Genomic DNA, 26,201 nt, shown 5'->3' with positions numbered 1-26,201 from the left:
TTACCCACGTCTTTATTTGAATGTGTTTGTTTTATATGTGTGAATATTGTGTCGTTTAGTAGTTTATGGGCCTCTTTTTCGCCAAGGTTGTTTATCACTATATTCTTTCAACCGAATGCGAAGCAAAACATGAGCTCCGCATGTTCCAGAGAGAAGTAATGAGGTCTGTGTGTCCATGCTGATGTGCTTTTCTGTACTTTAACTTCCTCATTATTCTCTGTTTTATGGATTTTTTTTTCTTTCCAGAGTTTTATTTCAGCTTATATTCAACATTGCGGTTCCACGCAGAGGTCAGATACACCATTTGGCGCTGTTCCTCAAACCCAGAAAGTCTAAATTGTGCCTTTGGATTACCATACATCAAAATAAATTCCCTCAGCACCCACCACACAAGGCCTTGATCACAGAAGAGAGCCTCTTTTATCTGTAGCTCTCACACTTTTGGCCATGTTTCTGGTCCGCTGGTGAGACGGGCCTATACTTTGTGTGCCCGTTTTTGCCAAACTGAGGGATATTTCATGCAGGCTTTTAGCCTCAGCCGACATTTATAGACAAAGGGGGACACTTTAATATGTTTGTCTATGTGTGCCGGCCATGCCGTCACCGCTCCTCTCCTGCTTAACTTCTTCCATGTTTCTACAGCTCTCCCATCTAGCCTTCACTGGCAGTTCGCCCGGTGCTTACCACCCAGCCTGAACAGCTTGTGTATGTGCGTGTATGTGTTTGTGTGTGTGTGTGTGTGTGTGTGTGTGTGTGTGTGTGTGTGTGTGTGTGTGTGTGTGTGTGTGTGTGTGTGTGTGTGTGTGTGTGTGTGTGTGTGTGTGTGTGAGAGAGAGAGAGAGAGAGTTCAAGCACTTCTTTATGAAATACTATAAGTCAGTAACATAAAATACCTGACAGTCAGATATGCAGAAGGGCACTACATCAGAGGATCCATTGATGTATGTTTTGGCATGCTCTTCTGCAGCTATATGTAGTTGCACAGCTCATGCTGGCATTGAATTGAAAGCACAGTCTGCCCCAGATATGAGGCCATCCAGAATCCCATTCATTCTAAAGAGGCATCCTGACAAGTGCAGTGAGTAGGTTGGTTGGCATGTTTGTTGACTTTTCTGTAGCTGTGCCGGGCTCTGAGAGCGTTGTGGTTTGGGATTAGTCAGATAGTTTACGTCTCAAAAAGGAGACCCCGTTTGATTAGATTTCAGCGGTCAAAGGGAGTAGGGGAATGCTGCGTTGTTCATACACTCAGCGGTGACCATAGTTGAACTGCCAGTGCATTTCCCAGCTCTCCTCTGTCCTGACGCTGTGCCCCCGGCCTCCCGACCTACCCCGACCCACCCCTCCCCGTCTCCCGTCACCTCCTTTCACTCTGAACCCCTGCTGCTTTAAAACATGGCCTCTCACTGGACCCTGTCCTCAGTCCCCTCCCCCTCAGTCAGTCAGACGTGGTACAGCTCGCTGACTGTACAGACACAGGGCATCGGACAGACAGATTGTGAAAACCCATCTGTATGTTAAGCCAATCAAACAAATCAATGAATGAATCAGTCGATCAATCCATTGATTTCAGTCAGTCATAATCATTTGATTCTTGTAATCAAATCTGAAAAAGTCTGATCAATTTCTTTATCTTTCTTTTTTTTTTTTTTTTTTGAGTAGAGTCGAAGTAAGAAAAGGAGCCATGTTTGATTAAAACCTCGTTTCTGTTCTGCCATTTTGTTGATCCCCTTTTTGCCAGGACTCTCATCGCCTGGTTCTCTTAAGAAGCCGGGGAAATTCGATTTCAGCGCCCTGTCCTCCCAGACGAGGTCCCCCCGCATGGCGTTCACCCACCACCCACTGCCAATGCTGGCGGGAGTGAGACCAGGTGAGACCAACCCAGCTCCCGATCCCCCCTGATCGCCCCAACCCCTTCCTCTCCCCCTCCTCACCATCTCCTCCTACCCACTCCACACTTTTTTCAGTGCCCCCCCCCCCACCCCACCCCACCCCACCCCTCCTTTGTGGTTTAGAGCTGGGGGCGTTGTCTTTGGGAGATGAGAGTGGCTGGGAATGAAAAGCTGGCAGGTAGCTCTGTGGGTCTGTGCCTCGTCCTCCTCTGCCTCCTCCTACCTCGTAGGGTGCAGGTCTTGCTGGTGATGGAGCTTCTAGGGATTGTGGGTGTGATGCGTGGCTTTTCTGGTCCAGTGTGGTGGTGGATGGCTTGTAGTTGTACATTTCCATAGGTTGCCTCTGCTTTGGTGGATGCTGCAGCCTGTTCTGTCACATCAACTTTGTATGACACTGAAAAAAATGTTACATTGAATAAAAGAGTTGTTTTGATTTAAGTAGCATGTATCCATCCACTCCTGTTTCGTTTTCTGTTCTGTGAAACCTGGATAGCAAAATCATCTCAGAACCCCAAATGTAAATGAGCAATGAATACATCTAAAGGAATGCTTTTGAAATAATTACTATTACCTGACCACCCATAAAGGCAAAACCAGTGTTAGGGAAGCATAGTTAAATGAGGGGGTTTAATTCTTTTTTCTTATTTTCTCATGACAAATGTGGAAAGTTTCAAATAATAAGGTAAGCTTATGCACACCTAATCCCTGTGAGCCAAAATATGAGGCTTCAGACTGCTCGGTACATCAAATGTCAGTTTTTTTCCACTCCTGGCTCTGTATGATGTCACTGAGAGGGGATATCCCTAATATGGTCAGCCACACAGCTCTGTTACAAATGGCAGCCAATCAGAAGAAGTTAAATAAGGATTATTTTGAACTGCAGAACATGCAAAGCTCCCGTAGTAGAGTTCAAGAACAACAGAAGAAGGAAAAATTGCATTTTGAATTGCTGGTAAAATCCTGTTCAAAGGGAAGCTGAAAGTGATATTTATTATAAACTTAATCTACAATTAAAGTGTTATGTGTGAAGTTTAGTTTACTTGTTACACAGACTACAGAGGATACTACTAAACCTGTGAAATTAGTTGTGTTATGTCTGTTCTGGCTCTGAAGCAAGCTTTAAACACTGGGCAGAAGGACCCTGATGACTTCATAATGAGCCAACACGGCTATCTCAGGCCTGGCTAGAGACTTTAAATTTTTTACCAGAAACTTGGCATTGCACACTGGAGGAGTGGGGTTCTAAACTGGTGCGCTCAAAGACTCTATTGAGTAGAATTACGTGGTTTTGTAGGATCCAATCTTCTAGAGCTTCCCTCATTAGTACAAACTAAGCCACAGTACCTCAGCTTCTGCTGATTTTTTTCCATTTTGTTTTATTTTTAAAAAGCTCTTTAATGAGTCCCATATATTTATGTATATAGGATAATAAAGAGATTCCCTTTAATACTACAAAACTTGCTAACAACCAGGCCAAGTGTGCAGCTGCCAGGATCCCAGCTCTCTGAACTCGCTGCCTGCACAGCAGTTGGTTTGTAGTAATTTGATAAATTCCCATTTTATTTGTCTTAAATCGAGTCCCTGTATCAAAATATGCGAGCTGCAAGGTCATACGTGATGCCTAATGATGACAATAATGAATATGTAATATTCCAGACAGGCACTTGGCACAGACTGTGGAAGGAATGGGACCTCAGCAAATGCTTCATGACCTTTAATTAGACTAATCCAGTCATCCAGTCATGATCTTTTTTTCATTATTTCAGATTCTTGTTGATTTGCTTTCCTTTACAGTGTGGGAACTCCAGGCTGAACACGTCAGAAATCCACAAAGTGTGGATTTATTTATATGTGGAGCTAAAAAGGGCCTCCGCATATAAATACAAATATAATTTTTTTACCACTGCAGCGCAGCTCGAGTTAAAGACTTTCTCTTTATGTGCATTTCTAAATTCTAAAGTGAAGGAGCTCAGTGGAGATAATTACCCTTGTGTTTCAGTTCTGTAGCTAGGCTACATCAAAGGATTTTTAAGTCACTGAGCAGATGTGAGGCAATGAGGTTGACCGCCATGTCGTTAAACCCTACTCAGCGCTTGCTGACAGAACCGATGACTCTCGAGATGTGACTACAGCTAATCCAGTCTCCACACACACATACATGTACTGTTTGTGTTCACACCATCGTGCACACATGCATACAATATCCCATCCTTGCGGTGGCCAGCGGTTCTAAGTTGCACACTTTGGGATTTGTTTCTTTTTATACAAACTGTAACAGTGTGCACTCCGGGAATGCTGCCATGCTAGTTTGAAAGCGGTTACCACATCATCAGCGTTGCTGTTATTCTATGTAAAAGACAAGATCCAAGGGGATTTAAGTGTTTGAAAAGTGGGAATGAGGAGCATGCTGGGCCCAGCTGCTCATAGCAGCGATGGTGCTAAGGGGTGGTTTTCATGGAGTTTGTCCCTTCAGCCGCGTTCAGCCACCGTCCCTCTAGGGCACTGTTTTTTTGTCCTATTTGGAACTGCGATCCTGTTTTGAGGTTGAAAGTTGAATTAAAAATGAACCCTAAACGCCCAAAAAATGGCTAAATAGTTAAATTGTTAGCGAAAGTAATGGGCTCATGGTTGAAATAACTAATAAAATGTATAGATGTTATTAAAACAGCTAAAGGTAAGGGATAAATGTTAGCTGTAAGTGATGAACACAATAAACTTAAACCAAACACACCTACACACACTGATAGTTCAACTGTATAATAAATGATTGTTATGAATTTTGTTTATTGATATTCTAAAAATCATTTTCACTTCAAATAAACATGACAGGTGGTGTCAGTAAAGGGGCACCTGGGCTTTGGGGGTGCAAAGGCATAAATGGTGGGAATCAGAGGAAGATGAAAGTGGGAAGGAACGTAAGGATTCCCTCTGATCCTGTCTCCCCCTCAACCATCCTCACCACCCCACCCCATCCCATACCCCCTGCGTTTGGCCTTCACCCAGTCCCTAATGGGATTAGTATGGGACTATAGGAGCAGGGAGACGGCCTCACTTGGGAGCAGGCAGCCTGGCATGGGAGCAAGGTGCTGCTGGGCTCTGAAGCATAGGCCCTTGTCTGGGGGGGTAATGCAGCAGGGTTGGCACCCTCATGAAGTGCACTCACACACACAATGTATAAGATGCAAGCACTAAAGAGCATTGGCAGCCCAATGCGGGCAGCTGGGGGGCCTGTATGGGACGGGGTGTGTGTTAGACTGGCACAGCTAAGAGAAAAGGCTTCTAATACAAAACAAGGAGATTTAGTAATGGATATAGGTCTGACAGAGAGGGCTTTGTGCTCGGTGTGGTAGGGCTCAACCAACTGCTCCCCTTTCACACCTCAGACATATATTCATCTGTTTGGTGCGAGTTTCACTATTTACTCCTCTGGTAAAGCTGAAAAAAAAATAAGAATGCTTTTTGTAAGCTTATTAGCCACAAAATGCTGTTACATTTTGCATCTCCACACCTGTCGTTCTCATACACAGACATAAAGCTCAAAAGCCATTTAGCAGAAAAAATATTAACTCAGATTTAGAGTGTATTTACAGATTAATTCTGTCTTAGAAACAAAATGTGTCAGATAAAAAAAGGCTTTAGTATGTAAATGCCAAAATGCATCAACGCCAATGATTCACACCCTCAAAACGGCACACAGGAGTGCAGGCATTAAGACCGGCTAATATAAGACACTACTCAGTGATCTCTTTGTGTTTTTTAACATGCTTTTTGGATCTGATTTCAAAATATGGGGCTTTTATCTGTTGAATTTGTGCCCATTTAGATGTGTGTGCCGTCTGAACGGTGTTGCCCTAAATTGTCTGTGTGAGTGTTCGCATGTGAATACGTGTGTGTATAAATCACCTCCATAAAGCTGTAAGGGTTTACAAGAGGAGTCATAAAAAAACAAGCAATGCATACAATGGCTATTAACTTGAAATTAGCTTTTCCTAGAAAAACAAAATTCCTTTCATTTTAAAGCCAGATTTAAACTTTATTGCTTCCAGTTGTGATGTGATACTCTCGCTATCATCCGGCGGTGGCTCAGTTCATCTCTACCGTCTGTAAGAATGTGTAGAAACTCAGCGGTTCGTGTCTTGCTCTCGCCGTCTCCCCCCACCCCCGTTTCGCTGCTTGTGTTTCCTCTAATACGAACGTTTGTGTTTACAGGGAGTCCCCGTGCTTCAGCCTCGGCTCTGCACTTCCCGTCTCCCTCCATCATCCAGCAGTCTAGCCCCTACTTCACCCACCCAACCATCCGCTACCACCACCACCCTGGACAAGATCCCCTGAAGGAATTTGTGCAGTTTGTCTGTGCCGATGGCTCGGGGCAGGCCGCCGGGCAGGTAAGGCCCGCCAGCAGTGAAAAGGAAACATCACTCCCAAAAACCCCTTCAGTCTCACTCTGCAGTGTCAAATTACAGAAGTAGACAGAATACTGAATGAAGCCCATTAAAAACTGTCAAGGTAGAACTATTGCATACTATACATTATTGTATACTTAAATACCTGTTAAAACTGTAAAAGCCATAACATTTTAGAATTTCACAATTATTATTTATTACTTCAAAAACATTTATCTGATCATACATGGCTCATCTTTCTCAGTTATGATTATAATTTAACGTGAGATACAGCCACGTTATCCCTGAGGTTTCAAATCCAGTGTTTGTTTTTTCCCTTGGGTCATGTGACTGACGATGTGATTGATATTCAAGAATATTGCATGTTTAAGTTTGAATCCTTCATCTTTAGTTTTGGTGCCTGGACTGAACTAATTTCAGAGCTTTTTAGGTGAGAATTTGAGCAGCTTGAATAGACGTGTGTGAATATCCGTCATTTCTTTGTTTTAGTTTGGAAACTTAAAAAAAGGTCCTTTCTTGTAATTTCACAACCTGAACATATCTAATTGGAATTGAATGACATATTTAAAAATACACATTTGAAAATAAAGTATTCAAAAGTCCTTAAATTCCAACTGTTTCTCCTAAATTTGAAATGTGCAAATTTGAAATCATAAATTAAACATGTTTGAATAAACAGGCCATGTCAGAAAGCTTCTTTCATAATATTTCCACCTACATCATAGGGAACTACACCCGTGCCGTCCAACACACTACACATTTGTTTAGTCAGCTGGTCTACAAATCTTTGTATTGTCTTGTCGATGTCATTTTGCCGTTTCCTCTTTCAGACCCTGACGTCCCCCCTTCCTCCTCTTTTTATTTCTTTCTTTTGCTCCACCCAACCCCTCAGAAAGTATAACCATCAGCACGAGAATGAATCAGTCACAGCACACTTCAAGTCAAGCATACCCGCCCTGTGTTGTGTCATCGTGTTTCTGTTTTCATTTCTAGCCGTTCCGATTTTAGTTGAAGTTTTGGTTGTTTGGTGCTGCTGTTGTTGGTGGTGTTGTGCTTGTGTAGAAGAGTATTCTCCCATGGTTTTGATTTCTTGCCATCTTCCGGACAAACCCAGTCAAACAGTTCGCTCACTTCCCTCCTCCACACCTCCTCCACCCGACACGGACCACCCCTGTGGAACCTCTCACCTCTAGCTCCAACTCCTACTCCTATCGAACCCTGTGGTGATTATTATTTTTCACACCTTCATGAAAGATGCCGTCCACATACATCATTCCTTTGGTTGTTGTTTCCCACCCTCCTCCTCTTCCTCCTTCCACCATCGCTCCCCCCCCCCCCCCCCCCCACCTCCTCCCGCCGTCATGGATATTTTTTTGGACCTGGCCTCCCAAGCTGCGTCCTGTCTTCATTCCGTGTCTGCGGATTGTCGCATGTCGCCCTCCTGATCCTATTTGTGTTGTCTGCAGCCAAACGGGAGCGGCCAGAGCAAAATGCCAGGCTCCTTCTTGCTGCCTCCACCTCCCCCAGTGGCCCGCCCAGTGCCCCTCCCCATGCCCGACTCTAAACCCAACAGCACGCCCCCTGACGGCGGACTCTCCTCGCCCGCATCTCCGTGTAAGTGACCCCGCAGAGACCGATCTCAAAACCAAACCAACACCAAAAATAAGAATAAAAAAAGAAACAAAAAACAAATCAGAAAACCCCAACCCTCTCCAGTGAAAGGACCTTTGTCAGTGTTCTTCCTCCAACTTCGCCCCATCATTGTGTATCCAGCATCTCACCTCCCTAGCCCCTTGGAAGGCTATAACAGCCAGAACAGCATATACTGTGGAGCACAATAAAGTAGATCAAGGCCATCAAAGGTTTGGCGCAAACTATCTTTCATTATGGACTTGGGTGGCATTCAGCAGGGTTCTGTATTAGGCCCCATGAGTTTGAGGGGCTCTACATGTTGAGTCCTTTTTGCGTGGCCTGGTGTGAAAGCTGCATCACCACTCCACTTCTTCTACTTCTAAATCCTCCTTTCTTCCCCTCCTGGGCTCATCAGTAAACCTTGTGAGAAGATTTATGTTATAAATTGATTGACGCTTACGAAAGGGCACAAATTTAGGGCAGTTGATTTATATGGACTCCAAAAACATTCCAGTAGAGTCGGGGACACTGGTGGAATAACTTACCTGTACCTCTTTCACTTTAGCTGCTTTTTGTTGGGATTTTTTTGCATGGTAATTGTTAGAGACTGAGAACAGGGTGTGCATTTAAATTTTTGTCAGCCATACAATACATTTTACTCACCTGTGATAGGAGGGGCACTGGATGGAGCACTTTATTTTCTTTGTTTTTAGCTCTCCTTTAAATATAGTGTTTTTGTTTTACCCCCCAGTCAGCGTCTCAAAGTCTTCTATGTCTTATCTATGTTATTCAAATTCTTAGAAACACATGGATGTATATCTATCTTCCTTCCTGTCTCTCTCCTTCTTGTCCTCCCTTTCCTCCACTCAAACAGACACACATCTGCACAAGCCTGCACGCTACATCCCTGAATCCCTCAGTGAGATTCACATTCTGGAGTCCGTAGGGTACCTCAAACTGCCCTAAATTTGTCAGAGACGTTGATGCCACTGGGTTTTAAATGTCCCTGACTCCTCGGTGTCAGAATTTCAGTGTGCATAATCGCTTCCAACTGAGTTTATCGAGTGCACTTAATCACTCAGGGAGATCTGAGTTTGCATGCCAGATTTCCATAGGGTGTTAATGACCTCAAAGATATATAGTGCTACTTTCAGTAAAAGTAAGTGCATGCATCCAGAAATCTATTAGTTTTAATATGTGCCATTTCATGCTGACACAATATCAATGACCATTTACAATGATTAGCTTTTGCCAAACTTAGAAAAGATTCGCATCACTCATATTTGTGCAAAGAATATGAAGCTAAAGCCATTTAACTTAACTTAGCATCACATCTTGAAGCAGGTATGGCTAATCTAGCTTTTTGTTTGTTTTGTTTAGCTTCAGCGGGCGCTGGCAGGGTGCAAACATTTCCAGAAGTCTCTATGTTTTATATATTGGACGTCAGGAGGTGCTGCTGGACAAATTTTGGTACCTTTGGATCGTGCTAGCTGTTTCCCCCTTGTTATAGTCAAGTCAGCCTGCAGAGCTAAACAAAAAAAAGAAGAAGCCAACACTGAAGTGCCAAAAACTGAAGTTCCTCAAGTGATTGACTCCAAAAACGAGTCAATCCCAAAGACTTGTGTGTTCCTTAGACTGTTCTTTATTTCACGATTACTTTATGGCGAGTGCATTTTTTTTATGCCATGCTCCTTTAAATGTTATTAAGAATTAAATAGATAGGGTGGCCACTTTGACAGATGAGACAACTAGCTATTGCTACAGCTTTCTGCTTTACTTGCCTAATTATGGGAATATTTCAACCATGTTTGAGGTGTTTTTGCCTCTTAGAGAATTTTAATGGGATTACCTAATACATAATATGGCCTGCTGTGTAATATTTATGAATGTTGCTTGCTAGCCGATCAATCTTGTTAGCATTAGCTGGTAACCTAACACTCCACCCTCTCACCCTTTCTTCAAAAAACCAACATGGTAGCAGACAAAAAGCGAACAAATAAGTGGAGTCAGAGTGGTTACATCCATTTTATTTAATTCATCTTATGGTCAGTCTAAGCTTCACTGAACTTTCATAAAATAAGTGAAACACATTTATTTCCCAGAATTTTGAACTATTCCTTTAAGATTCCACGAGAGGTTGTAGTACTAGCTGTTTACTAGGCACTGATGCCCCCCCCCCCCCCCCCCCCTTATTCTGTTTCCACAGCATACTCCACGCCAGGCGCCACAGCTCCCAACAGGTTTGTCGGCATCGGATCACGGGACAACAACTTTCTGAACATCCCGCAGCAGACACAGGTAGGAGTTTGGTGAGATGTTGGCAGTTTTTCTCACTTTGTAGAAAAGTGAGGAGGAAACTCGTTGCAATTACTGGTCAAACTCTGGAAACTTATTAACTGAGTGGATATACGCCAAAATATTTCTTATTCCCTCACTGCCTGAAACCTGCTGCGCGGGTTCCTCCACCTCTTCTCTCGCACCATCCCACAGCTCACTATCAATGTGTGCATTTGTACATCTGTATTTTACAGTACGTGTGTGGTTTACCATATGCGCTCAACTGTTTATTTGGCACATATGGAGCCTACCCTTCAGGCTTCTTCCCTCACTGCCTTTTTTTTCTCTCCTTTCCTTTCCTTTCCTTTCCCTCCTCTTGCCCCCCCACCACACTTCACTTTCTCCCTCTTTTTAGCTTTGCTGTACTTTGCTCACTTTCTGCCTTTTACTCTCTCCTTTTCTCACCTTCTTTCTTCCTCCCCTTCACCACCCTGCACCTCGCTCATGTGCCTCCTCCATTACCACCAGTACTTTTCTCATTAATGTCCAACCACACCCGCCTGGAGCCAGCTCAGCTCCGCTCCTCAACACATGGAAACCATCTGAAACTGCTTTGCTGATCTCCTCCCTTGTTTCTCTGCCCTCTCGTCTTTCTTTTTTTTCCCTTCCCTTTCCATTTCTGCCCCTCTGCTCATTATACTCCACTCTTTACCCTTCTATCGCTTCTGTGTTCATCTCTTTTTGTTCCATCGCTTTAACACACTTCTTCTTTGTTGATGGGATCTTTACTTGCCTTAACTCTTAAGTTGTTTCTGTTTTCTTAGAAGTGGAACTTTGCACACGCTACGTGGCCAAATAATGTGGACACGCAAGCATCACATACATATTCTATTTTATTGTTAAGCATCGGGTTCAAGAACCATGGGTATTAATCTGCTCCTCTAACTGCCTCCACTGTTTAACCACAAGGCCGTTATAGTGAAGTAGAGCACTGAATTTAGGCAATAAAGTCTTGCAGTCAGGGTTCCCCTAAATGCCAAGTGAAGTTAATTCACACCAAAACTATTTCTTCATGGATCTGGCTTTGTGTGTAGCAGGATATCATATTCCCCAATCTGCTGCCAACACATTGTTGTCAGAAATATTACTGACTGCTAGGTATTTAGTTTCATTAGGCCTAAACCATAAAAAAAATATAGAACCAAGTAAACAAATGTATTTGAATAGAGGTAACCAAATACTTTTGGCGGTGTGTTTTCACAGAAAAGTTGAGATGTTCGATACAGACTGGGACAAATTGTCTGAAATATGGTTTTACTTTTCAGTGCAGAACCAAAACACACACAGCACTAACTGTTTACACGTGTCTCTGCAGTGACATGAAAAGATTAATGGTCCACTTAAAAACTAAAAGATCAATTACAAGACAAAGGCCCCGTCAGAAATGAGCCTGTGGCAACAACAGACCAGCAGTGGGTTTTGTCCACCCTCTAGTGGCAAATGTTGGGTGCTGCATGAGGGGGAGACCAGAAACGAGATACCGACACAGCAAGGAAAGAGGGGAAATGGAGGGAACAGAGCAACAGAGAGTTTCGGCCCCTATAGAAGTCACGTCCTGGCCGTCTCGTTACCCCCGGCAACCAGACATGATGTCATAGCCAGTTGATCTTGAATTTGAGAAGGGGTTGCTTGAGAGGGGGGCAAGTGGGGGGGGGCAGGAAAGAAAAGAGGGTGGTCACTGTCTGCTGCCAAGGATTTAGTGGGAGTGTTCACAGGAGATAGATGGATTGTGTGTGTTTGTAAGCGCATACACAGAAGGATAGAGAGGCAGAGTAACTAAGAAGGGAGAAGTTACAATGCCCAAGGCCTGCTGGGACCGTGCCCAAGGGGAGTAGGGTAGCTGAGAAGGGCAGGAGGCAGGAGGGAGGCGGCGGGGAAGGGGGTATTCATGCGACCTGTTAGAGTCAAACAAAACAAAAGGCTGCTTCCCTGGAGGCTCAGAGTTTCCAAGGCTTGACTTCTAGAATGTTGGTGCACCAGCCCACAGTGCCAGATCCTGGAGGCCAAGCGGGGCAGCCAACAACAGTGGCGGTGACCCATTTCTGCTCCCTGCTCATGCTGAGGAGAAGAAAACTCGACGTGAAGAAGGCACAAGTGACAGAGAGCGCCAGACTGCTATCTCCCTGCTGCTGCTCGGCTATTAGGAGCTATTAACTGCTCAGCCAAATTCAAGACATACTGTACTTCTCTCCAGAAATGAACAGACTCGATGGTAATAAGCTGGGCTAGTGGCCCAGATGACAGTTCTGTCATTCACTGTATTTAAGAACTAGAGGAACCCCCTGAAGCCAAAAGCCAACACGGTGTGCACAGTCATTTTCAGGAACTGTTTGCGGTACAATGGTTTCTGTTGTTTCCACATGACCTCGTTTTCTGAGCCATCCTAGCGCTGTGGCCCTTTGGATGGCAGCACCATGTGGTTATTCAGTCCTTCTTTTGACCTGTATGATGCCCAGCTATTGCCAACTGTTGGATTGATGGCTAACCAAAATGTGGAAAAAAGAAGTGCAGTTCTTTTCATTATGTACTAGAATCATGGTTAAAGAATTGTCTTTACATTTCTGTGTTCCTGGGCTGGCACCTCTGAACTTTATATGCCTATATCCTGGCGACAGGTGTGGCTAGAGGCATTGCTTTCAGGTTGATCGTCCATGCTCAGAGGTGAGGATCACAGCAGCCTCGTGTCCGTGTCACATCTTAAAAGCCTTGAGAAGACTTCTTTAAATTGGCAGGAATGTTCACTCAGACTAAAGGAGGAACTGATCAGAATTTGGTGGTCAAATTATTATGCAATCACACAAATTATGATTAAAAAAAAAAGTCCCACAAATGTGGGATGATAAAAAGAAATGATGGTATTTCATGACAAAAAGCTAACGGGTAACTTCGATTTGACATCATATTTTTCTTCAAACATATTTGTGGCCATTATTGAAGCATGCATTGAGTCATCACTGTAGATTACAGAATAGAATCAGGGAGAGGCATGACGGTAAACTGCAACTTCACTGCAAAGTGGCAATTCCAGTTTATTTAGGACCAAACACAGCGGGTCACATTTTGTACAGGAATGCATAAAGTCTATTTAAACTGAGCTCCAAATTCCATTGAGTTCATTCACTTGTCTACCCTTTGTGTACACACATTTACTGTCTTTGACTCAAACATAATCTCATCCCCTCTTTCCCTCTCTCCTCTTTTTCAGTCTTGGTTCCTCTGACAAGATCTGTGTGCAAACCAGCAACTAGAATTCTTTCTTTACAATCGGAAATAAAAAAAAAAAAAACAGAGAAACAACCCACAGGATAATAATTGTCCTCCATCCAACCCACCGACTGGCCCTGACAGTACCTGATACAAAATATAACCAAGCAACGTGGGAAATTACAGCAGCATTATGCTTTTAGTGGAACTCTGGACTTATTTACGCAGTCAGAGGCAGGACCCGTTTTGAGCAAAGATGGATACATTGAAAGATGAATGGATGGACAAGAGGATGCCGGGGATGACAGGGAGAAGGGGGGGGTAAGGGGACAGCAGCAAGCAGGCATCTCTCCTCAAACCACCAAACCAGCACAGCAGCGCAAGAGGAACCGTCAACCGGAAAACCCGTCAACCGGAAAACCCGTCAACCAGAAAACCGGTCAACTGCTCCTACTTTATAAGGATGAATTGTGCAACAAATGGCTTAGAAAATCAATTGTCTAGCGAGTACAGATTCATGTCACATTCTAATCAAACAATTAGGTTTCCAGTGAAAGCTGCAGTCCATGCTCCTGTGATGTCTGTCATCACTTAAAGCAAAGTCAAAATGACCAATGTTCCTATCCCTCGGAATGACCCAAAAGCCCCCTTTCACCCTACTACTAACTAGCGAGACCATGCCAAAACTTGATTAAGGGTTGCACTACAAGCTGAATCAATTAACACTAATCTTAAATATGTGCACTATTTACCTACAAGGCATGGGAGGTAAACCAAACTTGCCTATTCCAAGTTTTAAAGAGGAAACAAACCAAGGTACAAGAATCCTTCACACGTCCTCGACCCCCATCTTTCAGTTCGACAAATCATCGGCCTTCACTCACTCTCATGTCTCCCCACATGACGCACACTCAGAAAGATCACTCAGTCTGTGCCATGACCACAGCACGTATGAAAACACACACACACACAAACACACACAAACATGTGCCCAGTCACACATTTAGATTGTAGTATTTATAGGTGGTGGTGTTGTGTTATTATATTTTCATTTTTTTAAGCCCAGTGAAGTCTTTCTACCTTAATTAGATATCCAAACATTGTGCACACCCACACTGAAAATCACAGTGTGACTATATAATTACTGACAGTTTTCACAGCTATAGACAGCAGCTATTGGTTCCCAATTTGCCCTCTTGTAATGTAGATGAATGATTTTATTATCTCTCGTGTGTTCTCTTATTTGAATTTATTCCTTTTTTTTTTTTTTTTTTGGATTTGTACTATTTTATAATTGTTTTGTATTTGAATGACAGCACCTTAAAGAGAAACACAGTTAGAAGCGGTATGTTGAAGCAGTGGAGACAGGGTGGTTAGCTAACCTAGATCACATAAGTGCAACTGCTTGCAAAAACTTTTGGGATAAATGCTTATTTGCATTTTTTCCAGAGAGTTAAGATGGAGGGGATTGATGCCACTACATCAAGCAGCTGGTTGGCTTAACTTAGGTTAGTGTCGAGACCTGGGGAGAAATGGCTGGCCTGGCTCTGTCCAAAGGTAACAAAACCACCAAACCTGCACCTCCAGTGCTCATTTTAATGATGTGAGGATTTTATAGCTATATATCCATGAAAAACCTGAACAATTTTAATAGGGTGGAGGCTTGAAACCTGTTTGTCTGTTGAGTTCCAGCGGGTGACTGAAATCACCTCTGCATTTTAACCATTTAGACGGCAGCTCTGGTGTTTTTTAACAGTGAAGTACATTATGACATCATTACTGTGAGAAGATTTCACAGTCCCAGAAAGAACAGCATATCAAAGTAATCCACTTGGTTAGTCACCATAGACTGTATATAAAAGATGGACAATAGCTACTGTGATGTCATCCATTGGTTATAAAAAATAAACATGTAATGATGAAGACTTTGGTTTAGCAATCGAGACTATAAATTCATTAGGAAAGTGCTTATTGAGGTCAGATATTAGAAGTGACAAGTAGGATCATTTCCTCATGGCCTTCTATGCAATTGGACTACTTTTTGTAAACAGAGGAGTCGCCCCCTGCTGACCATTAGAGTGCAGGTTTATGCCTTCACTTTTCAGCCCCGGGGGGATACCTCCCCATCCAATGATGTTCACATATTTGATTAGCTACCACAGCACCATGCAGGTTTCCATTGCATTTGTTAGCCTGATTCTAGTGCGTGGGAACTACCTTGACTAAGTCACATGAACGAGGGGCCTTTGTTGGCTTTGAACAGAGCCAGACTAGCTGCTTCCCTGGTTATGATCTTGATGTTAAACTAACCTAACTGTCAGCTAGCTGTAGCGCCATATTAACACGAGTGGCATTAATCTCCTAAACCATCCCGCAAACAAGCATATTTTCCAGTTGTTTTCCATTGACGCGGTTTGCTTGTTCTCAGTGCCAGATGAACTTCTCCTGTAGGACAACACAATGCAGGGTACTGACAATCACAGGAAGCTTATTTTTCTGGGAACTGACCCTCTCAACCATAGTGGTCAGAAAAAAAAAAAAAAATAGTTGCACCTACTGTTTAGATCCAGGTACAGCTGCTGGTGGTGGTGACGATATATGAATGATAGAAAACAGAACCGAGGAGGGAAGGTTGCTGAAGCTGGGACCCAGAGTAAAGGAGAGAGTAGCTCTTCTTTCTGTCTCCCTAAAGTTTACCCTGTTGTTTACACTCCCAGACGAGCCGCTGCTCCAAGAGCAGAGGGGGCCACACTGCGGAGCAAAATGAATATGTGACATATCTGGCTGTTTTTGGAGAGAGGGGACGAGGGCCCGAGGCTTAGCAGTAGGAGGGCTCACAGGTGTGCCCGTTGGAATGGATCAGGTAATGCTCGGTAGTGTTAAATATAGCAATCCCACAACACACGCATACACACGCACACACACCAGCACCCCCCCCCCCCCCCCCCCCCCCCCCCCCCCCCCAAGCTATTGTGAATGGAAGAGCCCTTACAGATCAAAAAACTGCACTAATACAATCATGCCAGCCAACCTTGTCTTTTTTTTTTTTTTTTTTGTAATGGTTACAATAGATTGACCACCACTTAGTATTTCAAATCAGTGGATGTATTACTGGGATGGAATCACACTTGTAGAGCACAGATCGCCACTTCTTTAAAAAAAAACACAGACTTATGAAGACCGTTCACTACTAACACCCCCCCACACCCCCAATGCCTAACTGAGGTCAAAGGGAAGTCTTAAAGATAGACAATCTGAGGAGGCCTTTATGCTTTCAATCATTATCTATAAATATATAGATAATCAGCCCGATTCCTATTAAAAGCTAGTCACCCATCCAACCTCACAAAATAACTGGACTGCCTGGCCATGTTCTTCACTGCAGGGAAAAGCGCGACATAGCTGGCCAACCGATGGCGATCATCTCATCAGCTTCGTAGAGAGATCTAGCTCCGCTGAGTAAGACATTAACGACGGCTAAAGGTGATTTCTTTTCTAATCTATGGAAGTGCCTCTGTATTCCCATTATGCAATTTGTCAAACATGAATTCAGGTTCTTTTTCTCACATATAAGCTATAGTGAAGGGTGAAAAAAAAATTTATGTCAGGAGGGGGGAAAAAAAACGGTGACAGCTCACTAGATAATTGCAAGCATCTTTATATATAATACACATATATATTTATAGATATATACTTTTTTTATTTGCAAGATAAGCTCTGTGGCAGTCTAGTTATTTTTTGAAGCATGGCGTACATCGCACAGTCATAGGATGATGCATCTCGGAAAAACACACACACACACACACACACACACACACAAAGAAAAGCTGATTTGAGGTAAAGTACCAGTTTTTAAACCCGCTCACACCCGCATTAAAGAACATGCAAGGATCGTAAACACAACAATAGATACGTAGACAACAAGTGATGATGACGTAGTTGAGGATTAAAAAAAAAAAAAAATCGAGCAGATTAGGTTTTGTTGTTTTCTTTCTTGTCTTGATGGGAAGTATTGTTCTTGAAACTAAATGATGTATGTTGATTGAGCCATGTGCAATGCCTTGGTAGAGGAATTGTGTTTGTTTGTTAGCCATTGTTTGAGGGTGTCACGCAAAAAGAGGGAAGCCCTCTTCTTTTTTTTTTTCTTTTTTTTGGGGGGGGGGGGTCTTTGTTTTCAAGTCCACCTGCTCCAGGACTCTAAATACGAGAGCGGCGAGAAAAAAAGAATCCCAGTCTTTGTAAGTAAGTGTGGGGAAATTATTTTAATTTCCTTTTGTTTTTTCCTTTTATGAATCTTTTTTTTTTTCATTTCATTTCTATTCATTTGTTTTCAAAAATGTGGGAGGGCTGAAGGAACAATTTTGCAACTCATAAAATATATATCACTATGAAAACTGGTGCTTTCGTAAAAGAATAAAGTACATTCAGTCTCTATTATACATAAATAATAATAAACAAGAACTAAGTGTTATCATAAAAAGCAAATTTTAGGAAAACATGCGTTATTCTATTTCTCTTTTTGTATTTACCGAGGAAGGGGGGGGGGGGTTCTTTGTATGAAAAGGTTGTTGTGACAAAAGGCATTTTTCCTCCCCGAACCTTATCGCCACTGCGGGGAAACAAACAAACAAACAGAAATATGTCAGATCTTGTGAAAAAACAAAAAATGCAACTTTTTTTCTCCATCATGTTGTATCCAACACATGTGAATCTAGCGTGGGACAAAGACAAGATCTTCCCCGATTTTTGGGAGATGCACAGGTATGGATTCCCCAGTTTAAAGCGTGGATGATGGCGTCTGTAGAGAAAAAAAAAAAAAAAAGTTTATTTTTTGTTTCTGGTTTTTTTGTTTTGGGTGTAAATGTCTATTTGCTTCAAAAAGAGGGAATTAGCGGCCTCTGTCTGGCTGGGGGGGCGGGGGGTGCTGTCATCAATTTAACAACAATGTGAACCCTGCCCCCCTACCCCCACCCTGCACACGAACACACACATACACGCACGCACACACACACACACGCACACAACCCCCCCACCACCACCCACCCCACCCCCAACCCCCCCTCCCCACCCGCTGTAAATGATTATAAATATTTGTTTGGTGATGTAGTGTTATAGACTCAGAGCATCTTTAAAGGTTGTCCCTAAAAAGTGCCTTTTGTTCACAGATTCCATCTTGTAATCCTGAGTGCCCATCTCAAAAGAAAAAAAAGTCCCCTCCTTCATGCTTCTATATCTTTCTCTTCCTCTTCTTCGAAGCTTTTTCAAGCAGTATACATAGTACTAAAGGAAATTGGTGTGATTTAGTTCCTCTTTTTATTGTTGAATAATTAAGGAAAAGTGTAAAAACAAACAAAAAAAAAAGCAAAAAAAAAAAAGATATTTTCTGTCTTGCTTCTCTTCCTCTGTATCTTGTCGTCTGTCTCTCTTGGACACTGGAGTAGTCTGTAGCCGCGTAACCTTCTCCCTCTCCTCCCCCCCTTCCCTTTCTCCCTTTCTCTGAACGGCGGGGTTTAAAAAAAAAACAAACAAACAAAAAAACCAACAAAAAAAAGAAGAATACGCAAAGATTTTTTTTTTTTTTTTTTTTGTCTGAGCAGAATGCAGTTAGCTCACATGTTATTCTTGTCTGTACGCTTCACATTGTATTACCATACCCATCTTCTTCAGCTTCTCCATTCAAACAGCTAATGTAAGTGAACAAGTTACACCACAGGGCTCTGGGCTGTGCTGAGGAGAAGGGCAAAGGACTAAAAGAAAAAAAAAAAAAGAGTGGTTTTCACAACCCCACCCGCCCCACACCGGTGGAGGGATAAAAAGCACTCACGGGAATGTTATTGGGCTTTAGGCGAGGGTGATAACCGGTAGGACTGCTAGTGTACGCTGGTTTGCTCATTTGCAGGTTTCCTTGTTTGTATCTATTTTTTTTCTTTTGTAAAAGAATTTGGAATTTGCTTTTTTAAATTATGTTGTCGCTGCAAATCTTAGGACGATGCGTCGAGACCTTCAATTATGCACCTTTCTAGTGGTTGAATGAGACCAGAAAAAGAAAAAAAAAAACACGAGTCGAAGCACCTTAAAAGCAGAGCGGTTCCACAGCACAGAGACTGAGATTCAGATTCAGCACAATCCTTACAGACGTGACTTATTGATTCATCGCCATCCACCAAAGTCACGTGGTTCCAAAACTTGTAAACGTTAGTTGTAAAGCACCGTGAGGTTCCACCAGCAAAATCAAGCAAAAGGAGGAAATTTTAAAAAAAGTATATGCAACATTTTCATTTTTTTTTCTCCCATCAAGCAAATGAAGCCAGCAGCAGTATTAGCGATGAAGCCTTGACGAGTGAACGCGCCACAGCTGAGAAGCCATATCAGAGACGAACAGGTCGCACAGAGCAGAGTGTGTGTGTGTGTGTGTGTGTGAATGTGTGTGTGAGAGAGGGTGTCTGCGGTGTCTGACCCCTGCACCGTTCGGAGAGCCCAGTCGGACCCTGTGGCCCAACGTCAGCATTTTGTTTTCTTTTTCTTTCTTTGTTTTTAATTTTTCTCGGTCAGTTTCTAACAGGTTTTCTTAGGATGCTGGGCCGTGTTTAGCGATATAGTGACTGAGCCCACAAGCCAGACTAACCCCGCGCCCCCTCGACCTTCAACCCCGCCCGCCACTCCCCCTTCTTCCCCTCTGTCAGAGCAGCGTCCCATCCTCAGACACACCTCCCAGAGCCCATGGTGAAATGCATGTGTTAATTACAGTTTCTTTTCCATAATAATAATTAAAAAAAAACAGTTTAAAAAGAGCAACACCTTTACTTGATTGAATAAAAGGATGTTCTTGACTGTATCCTGCCTGTGTCTGCTGTCTTTATTACTGCGTCCTGTTAAGTGCTGGGAGAAGAAATACTTTGTAACTACCTGCTGTGACTGATGTGTTATTCACTGACTGTAGAAAATGTGGATGCAGCTACCATGGTGTCACCCAGGCGTTTGTGAAGTCCCACTATGAAGCCTCAAGCATTTGCGCTGCCGCCATGGTGTTTTGTTTTGTTTTTTTTTTAAACCAGATGTGTCACTGCCAACGAGCATACCCAGGTCCTCTTTTCTGAAACTTAGAATTACCAAAATGTACACAACAGAGTTGATGTTTTATTGAGTCTGACCCAAAATGAGTGGCTGAGCCCATAAACTCATCAGGGAGATGTTTACAGAGGTCAGGGCAGCGGGACATTTTCCCATAGACTTTTGTAAGGCTTGAAGTCTTCATGCAGCCACAGGTATTGACTCCTGGTGGCCATTAGAAAGACTCTTGGTTTATGGTACTTCCTCACTGGCTTCACTTTCTGGACCTAGAAGCTACATGCATCTTTTATACTGTCTGTGGAATGATTTGATTGATGTGTTTCAGGTAATCTTTCAAATACTGCTCATCAGTTGTAAGCAGTCATAGGAAAGCAAAGTTTGGGAGCCAGTTGTTTAACCTTGAAAAATTGAGAGCAACTGTGACATCCAGCTCCTTTGAGGGCTGGATGTCAAAGACTGATCCAGCTTGTGTCATAATGTGGCTTGGCAGTGTGTATACTCCACATGTGCCTGTGTGCACTCCCAACAACATCTGGGAATGTTCCCAATCAGACAGTGGATGGCGTGCCGGGGGCATCTCCTCCTAGACCTGGATCAAGACATTGTGAGCTCCTGCACAGTCTGTCGCACTGTTTGGCAGCATTAGATGAACCAATACATAACATCCCAGAGGTTTTCAATTGGATTCAGGTCTGGGGAATGTGAGGGCCAGTCAGTGTCATCAATGCTGTCGTCATTCAGGAACTATCTACACACACTGGCTACATGAGGCTGTGTCCTGCACTAGCACGCAGTGACAGTGGGTATGAGGATTAGTGGAGCTATGTGCAGCCTTCCAAGGGCCATCAATGACCCACTGCCACATCAGTCATGCTCGACAGGATAACATTTTCCACAACCAGTTCTGGTGCTCTTGGTGAATGCCAATGAAGATGTGCGATGCTGGTCTATGAGCACAGGTCCCACTAAAGGATGTTAGGCCCTCGTGCCACTGGAGCTCATCTTGTAGGGCTCTGGCAGTGCTCCTCCTCTCACAAAGGAGCAGAGACCGGTCGCGCTGCTGGGTTTGTGATCTTCCATGGCTCTGTCCAGCTCTCTTCAAGTAACAGCCTCAGTTCTTTTTGGGGTCAGCTTGTTGTTTTCTCTCCAGTGCACCTGTTGTCACTTTCATTTGCAACAAAGCAGGAGAGATGGCTTCACAGTGGTAGTATAACACCACATTTATGGGACACAGTAACACTACATACAAGTGAAGAAATCTGGACATGAAGTAACTGTAACTGAGTAACTACTTGGTATGGTGCTTCTGTCCTTTTAAGTGATGCCAAAGGAGTAATGCTGCAGTCATTAATAAATGAGTAGTTACTGTTTTGGTCAAAGTTAATCGGGACTGACTCCTTAATTAACAGATAATTGAAATCTGTCACCTAATAATTTACTGCTATACTACATAGTCCTGCATCAAAAGCGGAAAAGGAAGTGCTGATAAACGCACCATTATCTGTCAAGATGTTTCCGATTTGTTTTTCACTTTTTAAAAACAAACCAAATTTGTGCAACAAAGTCCTGAATTTGTGACTTCCACAGCTTCCAATCGCACTGGGAGAATTTCAGAACCAAAGCTTTTAGTCTTCATACTGTTTTATTTTGAAGGTTGACTGGATTCTTTATGGGGAGCTGAATTCAATTCAATTCAGTATTATTTATATAGCACCAAATCACAACAACAGTCACTTTAAGGCGCTTTATATTATAAGGTAAAAAACCTTACAATAATACAGAGAAAAGACCAATAATCAGACAACCCCCTTTGAGCAAGCACTTGATGACAGTGGGTAAGAAAAACTTCCTTTTAAAAGGGAGAAACCTCCGGCAGAACCAGGCTCAGGGAGAGGCAGTCATCTGAGAGCCAAAGATTAATAATAAACCATGATTAAATGTAGAGTGGTGTATACAGACCGAGAGTGAAAGCAGGTGAGTGAAGAAGAAACACTCAGTGCATCATAGGAACTCCCCAGCAGACTAGGCCTATAGCAGCATAACTAAGGGCTGGTTCAGGGTCACCTGATCCAGCCCTAACTATAAGCTTGTTCAAAAAGGAAAGTTTTAAGCCTAATCTTAAAAATAGAGAGGGTGTCTGTCTCCTGGATCCAAGCTGGGAGCTGGTTCCACAGAAGAGGCGCCTGAAAGCTGAAGGCTCTGCGTCCCATTCTACTCTTAAGTATCCGAGGAACCACAAGTAAGCCAGCAGTCTGAGAGCAAAGTGCTCTATTTGGGTGATATGGTACTATGAGGTCTTTGAGATAAGATGGGGCCTGATTATTCAAGACCTTGTATGTGAGAAGAAGGATTTTAAATTCTATTCTAGATTTAACAGGGAGCCAATGAATTGAAGCCAATATGGGAGAAATCTGCTCTCTCTTTCTAGTCCCTGTCAGTACTCTAGCTGCAGCATTTTGGATCAGCTGAAGGCTTTTCAGGAAGCTTTTAGGACAGCCTGATAATAATGAATTACAATAATCCAGCCTAGAAGTAATAAATGCATGAATTATCTTTTCAGCATCACTCTGAGAAAGGATGTTTCTAATTTTAGAAATATTGTGCAAATGCAAAAAGCAATCCTACATATTTGTTTAATATGTGCATTGAAGGACATATCCTGGTAAAAAATGACTCCAAGATTTCTCACAGTGTTACTGGAGGCCAAAGTAATGCCATCCAGAGTAAGTATCTGGTTAGACACCATGTTTCTAAGATTTGTGGAGCCGAGTACAAGAACTTCAGTTTTATATGAATTTAGAAGCAGGAAATTAGAGGTCATCCAGGCCTTAATGTCTTTAAGACATTCCTGCAGTTTAATTAATTGATGTGCGTCATCTGGCTTCATTGTCACTGCATAACAGTGACAATGTATGCAGTTCTTTCTAATAATACTGCCTAAGGGAAGCATGTATAATGTAAATACAATTGGTCCTAACACAGAACCCTGTGGAACTCCATAATTAACCTTAGTGTGTGAAGAATACTCCCCATTTACATGAACAAACTGGAGTCTATTAGATAAATATGATTCAAACCACTGCAGTGCAGTACCTTTAATACCTATAGTATGCTCTAATCTCTGTAATAAAATGTTATGGTCAACAGTATCAAAGCTGCACTGAGGTCCAACAGGACAAGAACAGAGATGAGTCCACTGTCAGAGGCTCTAAGAAGATCATTTGTAACCTTCACTAATGCTGTTTCTGTACTGTGATGAATTCTGAAACCTGACTGAAACTCTTCAAATAAACCGTTCCTCTGCAGATGATCAGTTAGCTGTTTTACAACTACTCTTTCAAGAATCTTTGAGAGAAAAGGAAGGTTGGAGATTGGCCTATAATTAACTAAGACAGCTAACTAATGGTTTGATTTATAAATAATTAACAAGTCCAAATCATTCACTAAAACATTATCTCCCAGCTGTTCAACTTTTGAGTATAACAGTGACCTGAAGCGTACAGTTAAAGACAACTTCAGTACAAGTCTGTGTGACTTTGGCCCAGACCTAAACTCTGTCTGTGGAGATGTAAACACAGCAGTTTATCTTAAGATGACCTGCTAAAAAAATTGAATAAACTGCACAAATCCACATTTTTCACTTAGTGGTGATTATGTTAACAGTATAGGTACAAAGCACGGTCGAATGTCAGGAGCTGACCGATGGGGAAAAAGAGCAATTTTATGGATATAAAATTACATCTGTGACACAATTAAGTGCAAAAATAGCCTGGATCCTTTCTGCTCCTTTTAAAGACACTTTTAATTTCCTCACACCTTTTGATTATCAGCATCTAGCACATTTTGGTTCAACCCTCTCCATTATTCCTAAATGCAGTAGGCAGGCGTGGTGGGTGAAAAATCAATAAATTCAGTCTAAGCAGTCTTTAAGACTGGTGATTATGTCAGTGCTGTTTTGCTTATTTTTCAAATATTTTGAGGTACTTCTATAAATTACTAAATCAGATGTAGTTACAGATAGATTTTGGAGTGAGATAAGCAGCTCAGGTAACAGGTGTAAATGTGACAAGAGCCTCCTCAGCCTTTTATTAACTGCAAACTGGACCACGTTAATCCACTAGAGGGCACCTCCTGACCAGGTGAGTGTGTGATTTGTACAGTGAGTGAGAGCCATGTTCATGCAAATGAGACACAGAGTCAGAGGCCTGAAAGACTGCTGATATTTAATGTAGCACAGCATAGTCTAAGATCATGTTGATGCTGTAGGACAGTCGTCAGTATAAACTGCCTTCACACACACAGAATGAGACTGCAGTTAACAGTTACTGTCTCCTCACGGACCCACATTAAGCTGACCTCTGCATTACATACAGTTGCCACATATCCCCACCTCACACAGCACAAACCAGGGCCTCGTTCTCCACATGTGGATGACCCAAGTCATTCAGGTTCGCTGAGAATTTGATTCAATTCCTGGACTGTTTTGTTCTTTGAAGCTGGAGTTGTGTAATCCCACTTTTGCACTCATTTTCTGATACAAATGTTTTAATAAAAAGCAATAATTGTCTTTAATCTTAACTGTATCTATGCATGATCAAAAAAAAAAAAAAATCAAAGCAACCCATTAAAAGATAGACATCAAAATGACAGTTTATCTTTTTAAACTCCTAAAATAACTTGCAGACCTATTTAAAGCTACTGATTGTAGTTCCAGCTCCAGCTTCACGCACTGAGAACTTCATCTGAGATAAACACATAATCAGTCCTCAAACCACATTCAAAGAACCAAACAAGCTGCGTGACAATTCACAGACGTCTGAGCCTGAGAACAGCACGTTAGCTCATTTTAGTCACCTACACACGGGAAGAACAGGGCCTGGGTCAGCAGTTTTTAATCATAGGAAGCTTCATAACACAGTAATATGTAGTGGGTAATTAGCCCATGTGCACATACAGTGGGGATGATAGATTAGATCTGTTCCTCACATTACTCCTCATCAGCTGCTTTGTGTGCAATTGTAGCCTTTAATCCAACCTGTGCTTGCCTCTGTGTGTCTATCAACACTACTGCTGAAGTATGAACCTCATGATTGGGGGGCAGGTTTGCAAAGACTAACACTTCAAATAAGTAAAAAAAGACAAGTGGTTTTTGTTCCTAATGCTATTTAACTATAATTACACATGGTAACAGCACTTTACACATGGCAATAGCAGGCAGGCCGATCAGATTTTAAAGGGAACGTGAGGCACCCGTCCTCCAGCAAAATTACAAACATTGTTCTTCTGTGCTGCCGTCTTAGTCTCAATTTCTTTAATGTCTGAAAGCTCATTTAGAATGAAATTCAAACAAAAAACCTTTGGAAACACCCATGACCCTTTACAACATGCAATGATAGTAATCAGACAACTATAAGGTTGCTCGTTCTTAAGGGGTATAATCCATCATGCTCACTTCTAGTTCTGTATTTTTATTCTTGGACTCTGGCAGAGTGGCTATGCATGACTCACAGATCAAAAATAATCCTTCTCTTATACTAGGCCTCGGTAAAGCCCCTCAATTCATCATCTGTGTACTGCAAGCCAACTTTCTTCTAATTGGCTGCCTCCCCCTGAAACAGTAGGTTTGAATAGCAGGTGGGTGAAGTTCCTGTGCTTGAGGATATCC

General features: G+C 42.5%; 1 protein-coding gene across 2 annotated transcripts in view; it reads left to right on the top strand.

The window, feature by feature from the left end:
• Positions 1 to 16,017, top strand: part of nfixb (nuclear factor I/Xb) — a 139,916-nt gene extending 123,899 nt beyond the window's left edge. For both annotated transcript variants that reach the window (XM_030735553.1, XM_030735552.1), the window contains 4 exons: positions 1,739 to 1,867; positions 6,099 to 6,274; positions 10,131 to 10,222; positions 13,467 to 16,017. In XM_030735553.1, coding sequence (XP_030591413.1) covers positions 1,739 to 1,867; positions 6,099 to 6,274; positions 10,131 to 10,202 — 377 coding nt within the window. In that variant the 3' untranslated portion in view covers positions 10,203 to 10,222; positions 13,467 to 16,017. The remainder of the gene's footprint in view (positions 1 to 1,738; positions 1,868 to 6,098; positions 6,275 to 10,130; positions 10,223 to 13,466) is intronic.
• The last annotated feature ends 10,184 nt before the right edge of the window (positions 16,018 to 26,201 follow it).

This window comes from Archocentrus centrarchus, chromosome 8 (genome assembly GCF_007364275.1).
Source record: "Archocentrus centrarchus isolate MPI-CPG fArcCen1 chromosome 8, fArcCen1, whole genome shotgun sequence".
NCBI lineage: Eukaryota > Metazoa > Chordata > Actinopteri > Cichliformes > Cichlidae > Archocentrus > Archocentrus centrarchus.
The sequence above is the reverse complement of the archived record's forward strand: the minus strand, read 5'-3'. Positions and strand labels throughout refer to the sequence as shown.